The 6,841-nt window shown below is 40.3% G+C and overlaps 1 protein-coding gene across 1 annotated transcript in view; it reads right to left on the reverse strand.

Moving 5' to 3' along the window:
• The window catches only part of LOC148024740 (defective in cullin neddylation protein (DUF298)), a 51,884-nt gene extending 51,187 nt beyond the window's left edge, over positions 1-697 (reverse strand). Inside the window, exons 1-2 of the mRNA XM_087694396.1 lie at positions 510-697; positions 132-219 (exon numbers count right to left, since the gene is read on the reverse strand). Coding sequence (XP_087550522.1) covers positions 132-219; positions 510-558 — 137 coding nt within the window. The 5' untranslated portion in view covers positions 559-697. The remainder of the gene's footprint in view (positions 1-131; positions 220-509) is intronic.
• Positions 698-6,841: the final 6,144 nt, after the last annotated feature.

Consider the following 6,841-nt stretch of genomic DNA (forward strand, 5'->3'; position numbering starts at 1 on the left):
AGTAAAAGCAAAGTCTCGGTAAAAAACGCTTGGACTATTTATCAGAGAGAGGTGTTGCTGAACGTTTGAACTTATAAGGAAGATTCATTAAAAATCGTATTGTATGTTTGCATACAGGCAAAATATCTCACCCTATCATAAGATCTTCGTTCTTATCTGCATATTGGCCAAATAGAATGTCGATACGTTCAAGCTCCTTTGCTGCGGCCTTTGTTCCAGCTACACAGGCAGTCAACTTTACAGTAAGGGAATAACAAGAGAATTAAATTTGTCTACTCCGTTCCAACCCTAACACCTTGAGATAAGCAAGGTCGAATACAGAACTTTGTGCATTAGAGATTGTTAGCTATAATGGAAACAACTCCATGGATAAAGAGCAGACCGTCTGTATAATGATTTTGAGCAATGCAAAAACATACAAACCCTAACTATGCCACGGAGTAGATTCAAGGATGCAGGCATATTGACACAAGCGACAATCGATGGAAGAACGGGGAAATAGAACTTACAATTTGAATTGGCGACGACAGGTTTCCTGCTCGACGATCTGCGCATCATGCTGGTCACCGGCTTGCCTGCTGCAGGTGACAGAAGGAGGCACCAGAATGGCACCGATGACGATTCAAGTTGGCTTGCTGGATACGCGCATTCGCTGAAGCGCTATACAGCCGACAATACAGTCCCTCCGTTCGAATAGAATTCGCCGAATTTTTATTACTATTACCATTTGGTGTTATAAATGGATATTTAGGATTTTTCATATTTTATTTTATCTGTTTTTATTTTCTGATATTTTATTTTACCATAGTGTCTGTCTAGCAGGTGATAATTTTTTTACGATATAAGAATAGTTTTCCATTGCTTCTCCTCTCCACGTTGTCCACTTACCTCTTGCGAGCTAAGAGCCCGGCGAGAGTGTCCACTTACCTCTTGCGAGCTAAGAGCCCGAGCTAAGAGCCCGGCGAGAGTGGCCACACCCAAGTCCATGTACTTAATGTGTGGTGAGGCTCTGATGGCAAACTCAAATATGGCCACACACAAGGTCAGAGACTTGTGTGGACCATGCAAAAAAACCAATTTAAGAAAGCCTTTTTTGAAGCAATCAAACTAAAGCCCATTAAAACAAGAAGTTCGAAAAAGGCAGGAGAGACAAAGGGAGGGAGAGAGAGAGAGAAAGAGATTGCTACATGCATCTACATGTTTCAACTTCTTGAAGTAGAGCTAGTAGCTTTATTTTTGGTGATGCTTGCTTTGCTTGTTGGGGTCCCGTTTTTCAACAAAACAAGTCAAGTTACTCAACCACACTCCCTCTGACTTTACCCCAATGACTTGTGTAGGTCAAATGGACCTAAGTGTGGCCTGTCTCTAAGAGGATTAAGCTCTCTTTTTATTTTCAGTTCTTTTCTTTTACCACAATGTTCTATTTAGGCAAAAATTTGCCTTAGGATATAAAATTATTTTTGTCATGTGATTTCAAAAGTTGCCTCTTTTTTTAATCTATACTCTTTTGAAAAACTTTTCAATGCTTCTCTTCTCTCCAAATTGTCCACTTAGCTCTCGCAAGCTAAGCATGTTGAGGCTGTGTGTGTGTGTGTGTGTATGTGTGCGCGCGTGTGCGTGTATGTGTGTGCGTGTGATTGTGTGATCCGTATGCAAGCCCCATGCTAATCCTCTCTATGTCATTCCAAATTTTATCAGATCTCTCCAAAGACTAACTTAAGAAGGAACAACATATATGTTGACAATAAGGCAACCCCAACAACCCCTATCCAAAAGCAAGGCCACCCTTACAACAAGTGTTTTGCTTTGTCAAAACTATACTAATTGATTCGGTAGCCACTCATTATGGTGAACTTGCAAAGCCCTCGAGTCTTTACCTCATTCGCTTTGCGCTTTTGTAAAGAAAGGGAATTGCATACTATCGCATGGGCACTTCCCTTTGCTCACAAAAGAGTTACAAATAACACCCTTCACATACAATGAATGAGGTGCTTTGTGCACCTATTGTATAAAATCCCACGAATATGAATCATCTATTTGTATCGCATGGCCACCTCCCTTTGCTCACAAAAGAGTTACAAATAACACCATTCACATACAATGAATGAGGCACTTTGTGCACCTATTGTATAAAATCCCACAAATATAAATCATCTATTTGTTAAGATTATCCACAAAAGCATGTAATTAGTCATGTACACTTGTATATTATAATAGATAACATGCTTGTCAAAATGCAATAATACATTCACTTGTGAAATAATAAATGTGTAACGAGAAAGAGAGAGAGAGAGAGAGTGTGTGTGTGTGTGTGTGTGTGAGTGAGTGAGTGAGTGAGTGTGTGTGTGTGTGTGTGTGTGTGTGTGTGTGTGTGTGTGTGTGTGTGTGTCTCTCTCTCTCTCTCTCTCTCTCTCTCTCTCTCTCTATTATTGCACTATTTGTGCACCTCTATGTATGAATGTTAATACATCTCTTTGTCTATCTCACATATGTACAATTAGTGCTTATTAAATAATTGATGTATCAACCATGCGAAAGGTCCGTGTGAATCAACATCCTTGTAAAATTTGGAAACACCCATTGGGAGTGAGCTGCAAGAATGTTGCCTCATGAATCTTACTCCCAAGTAACATGGGCAAGTAGCATCTATGGCATTGTATCTTATATGCACTCTACATCCTATTAGGCAAGGGTGAGAAATGTGTGTGTGTGTGTGTACAAAAGAAGCTCTTGCTACTCTATGTTTGAGAGAGAGAGAGAGAGAGAAAGAGAGAGAATAAACACCCTCTCTCTCTCTCTCAATTTATGAAAAATCACTTTTCTCATGATTATTTTCTCCTAAATATTATCAATCTAACACTTGGCATTAATAACATACCTATTTATTGGTCACAGTAATCTATATTAAGTAGATGATGTCCAATACAATCTAACCATGTCATTCAACAAATTACTTTTCACATTTGAGCATGCAAACCCTTGTAACATGTCTATGTAATTTCACATTTCATAGCATGCACCCTTATAAACAAACCATCATCACCATCTTAACCATATAAACCCTTGTTGTGATCAAAAGTTTCCATGGGGTTGTCTTAGTTTAGGTCCCACATCTAGAAATCCCACAACACTATGAATCATTGTGTATATATGGCACAATAGTGTATTTAGTGTACTTAAAAGGACATGTTATAAGAGGGGCTTTATCAAGGGGAGTACATGATTATGGAGAGATCTTTTGTCACAAGGACCATATGATGTTGCTAGAGCCACAGTATCAATCAAAACCCACATACAACCAAAACACTACCATTTCAACTAATCAGTTAAGTGATGCCTTCATAATTAACCTTCATGAATGATAAAGGCCCATCTAAGCATACATATGCATGGTCACATAAGAGTGAGGGGTTGTTATTGGCATGCACTTGTCGATGAAGACACTCTAGAGCAAAACATAGGTAGTCAATGGTGAGGATATAGTGCTAATGCTCATAACAAACACAAACCAAATCCTTGAGCTCTATATAAACAAACCATAAAAAAGTCTCTCTCAAAGCCTATCTAGCTGAAGTTGCTAGGGATGGTTAGTTTAATGCATTGTAGGAGTTTCCTCGTGATCTGATTATTAGTAGGTATACTCTTGCTACAACTGAATTGTACATTCAGGCCCGCGAGGAAGAAAAGATCAAAGGTCTTCGTGCTCAAAATGTTCATATTGATGCCAACACAACAATAGAAGTACCGTCAAAAGACGGCAATCAAACTGACCAAAATATAAAGATGCGATAAAATGATCTCTCTCAAAGCCTTCGGTCGTGTTTCAAGGCGTGAGTTATATTGTGTTCTGATGGGCGCAACAAATCAATGATGAAAACATGTGCAGGGATAGGATGGGGATGAGGAGGAGAGGGGAGGAGGTGGGGAGAGGATGAGGCCACTACGAAAGGAGGAGGAGGCAATCGTGATAATACTCCTAATTGGGAAGGAAAGCGGGTGATGGGGCGCGACAGAAGAGCAGCTGAGGGAGCTATTACTGTTGTTGAACCACGACTCCCTTCCAGCACCCTCGCCTCCACCTCCTTTCCCATCCGAGCCAGCGGGGCCAGGCCAAGCAACTTCTTTTTCGCCAGGGTCCGCAAATGCTGACAATCTGACTCTAACTTGGCAATCTTCTTCACATTCTCCAGATGTTGCTTGTGTGCAATGTCTGCTATCTTCTTGTTATACTCTCGCAGCTCTTTGTTGAGTATGTGCAACTTGTACTTCAAAGCTGAGCGCTCTTTCTCTGATGAATCTACGTTGTGTCGTTCCCCTTGCTTTAGCCTCACTCGTTTCCAAAAAAGTCTTAGCTCGCTCCTATAAAGACCTCGTCATAGCGTATCTAGCCATGCACAGGTAGAGGTGGAAGCCGTGGAGAGAGAGAGAGAGTGTGTGTGTGTGTGTGTCTCCGTCGTCTCCTCCATCTTCTCTTGTGGCACGCATCAACGAAGGATGAGGATGGATATAGTCTTTCCATGTCCCTCATCTTCTCCTCCATCTTGTTTCCTTCATCTTCTCTTGTGGCACACACGAGTAGAGAGCGCAGGTCCATATTGTTTCTCTTCCATCTAGTATTCGACCATGTGCAAGCAGTAGAAGTTGTGGAGAGAGAGAGAGAGAGAGAGAGAGAGAGAGAGAGCAGAGCAGAAGCCGTACGCTACTGCAGCAGGCCGCATAGGGAAGAGACAGCGAGCGCGCTGGTGAGCAAAGCATTTGAATCATCCGCGTGAGAGCGCAAGCGAGCAAAGCATTTTAATCATCCGTATAGCATTACAGCGTCGAGATATGATATTATTGCGGGGTCAAGGCCGCAGATCGAGACGGTGGGACAAGGTGCAGCATAAGTTGTTCACACACAGCCATTGCCCTCCCAATCCATGCCCAATTGGTGGGCACATGAAAAGTCGACTTGGATGGTCACTTGTCCACCATCTCTTTAGCACATTGGGTGGCGGACACTTTTTCTAGCCAATAAATATCAGTCTATCTGCAATTGTTTATACATCGACCACCACCTATACATTGGACACTTCTCGAATTATCCTCTAATCATATGTGAATGAAAGGATGCTATAGATGTTTATCATTATTGATATAATAATTAATATCCAAATACTTGATTAAATACAATCATTGATGCTAAATAACACAAGTTCATGTTATTGACGAGGAAAAGGGGATATAATTTATCAAACTAACACATATTATTGACATAATAATCTATGTTAATCATTACTGGCACTTAGGGTTATTATTGCAATTCACGATGTCGCAGCACATAGGGTTGAAGGTCACCATAGGGGTTTGGCAAGAAAACTAGGCAAGATAGATGGAGATGTGTCTTCAAGAGATATGTAAATTATAGTGAATGTTTAAAGGTTCAAGCGGTACTTCATGGTCAATCATAGGGGGTTTGAGAGAGAAGAATGTATGGGGGTTCAAGAGCTTAGACTCCAGAGATGGTAGAGATAAGAGAAGGATTAAAGGTTTCAAGCCAAGTTCTTGAAGATGTTGATAGAGCTTCCAACTGCATGTTCTTAGCAAAGATCACAAGAATATTATCTCATAAGTTTTAACTCTAATCAAGTTTGTTTTCTTGAATGTAAAAGCAATCACAAATTATAATATCATGTACAATATGATGTCATGTATCATAAACAACTCTACATCCCATCATTCATACATAATGCAATGCATGAATCAACTTTGCATAATTACATTTAATGTAGACTGTTAGGGACAAAAGCTTATGAGTCAATTACAAGGCTTGTAGGGCAAAGAGTCTTGCTTCAAGAACGCTTCAAATTGAGTTCCTGATAAGGATAAGTTACCATAGCCAAGAAATAAGAGAAAAAGCTCTTGTTAATTCAACTCAATGCATCTATGAATGATCCACAAACATTGCCCTGCCATAGAGGCACATAATACTTGCATATTTTGGCAAGATGTCTTCTGTAGAGTAAGAAATGAATTAAAAGAACATTGCTATAGCTAATTCTTTGAATATGGCTGAAGGTATCAGCCCCAAATCAGCCCAAATATCTTTCGGAATTCACCTTTGATGATAGCATAAACTTCCCCTAACACAATGTTGGAGCGTTTGATGTCGAAAGTCCACCACGAGGGTAAGAGACAGTAGGGTGAAGGTAGATTCAGGGAGAGGAGTAGATGAAAGAGAAGGGGTTAGAAAAAATTGAAGACGTAGAAGAATACTCCCAAAAAGAAATAGAAAATGTAGAAGAATACTAACAGAGATGAAGCCTGTTAGTTTCTTTTAGCATTATGAGAAGATATAACTCTAATAGACAAAAATGTGTATAAAATAATACATTCCTCTATGCTGCTCAAATCGCCAATCTGATGCTTCCATTGGCTCCGAAAGGGGGGTAAAATACTAGGACACCTGCCTAAAATTCAACCAAATCACTCCTTCTTCATCTCCCACTTTGGAGTGTTGTTTACTGCCTGAAAACAATGATTGCACGTCACACGATTTGAAAGGTGAGAATGATCGAAGCTTGCACTCGAGAGCTATGGCGGGAGAGCAAGAGCAAGAAAGAGATATAGCTCTAGTGTCATTCAAGTATCTCGTGGTAGTCTTCAATGCTTCCCAATGCTTGTTGCCGGGGTTTTCCCCATAAACTTGCATAATATTAGCTACTTTTGCTTCATCAAGAGGGGATTGAGATTGAGGCATAGAAGGCATTCATGCATGCATTTTATAGGCTGGAATTGAAGTGTATGGATTTAAAGGTACACTTGATACATTGGAACCTACAGTTATCGATGGATTTAAAGG

Source organism: Lygodium microphyllum, chromosome 15, assembly GCF_053477565.2.
Source record: "Lygodium microphyllum isolate KBCC chromosome 15, Lygodium_microphyllum_v1.1.10, whole genome shotgun sequence".
Lineage (NCBI taxonomy): Eukaryota > Viridiplantae > Streptophyta > Polypodiopsida > Schizaeales > Lygodiaceae > Lygodium > Lygodium microphyllum.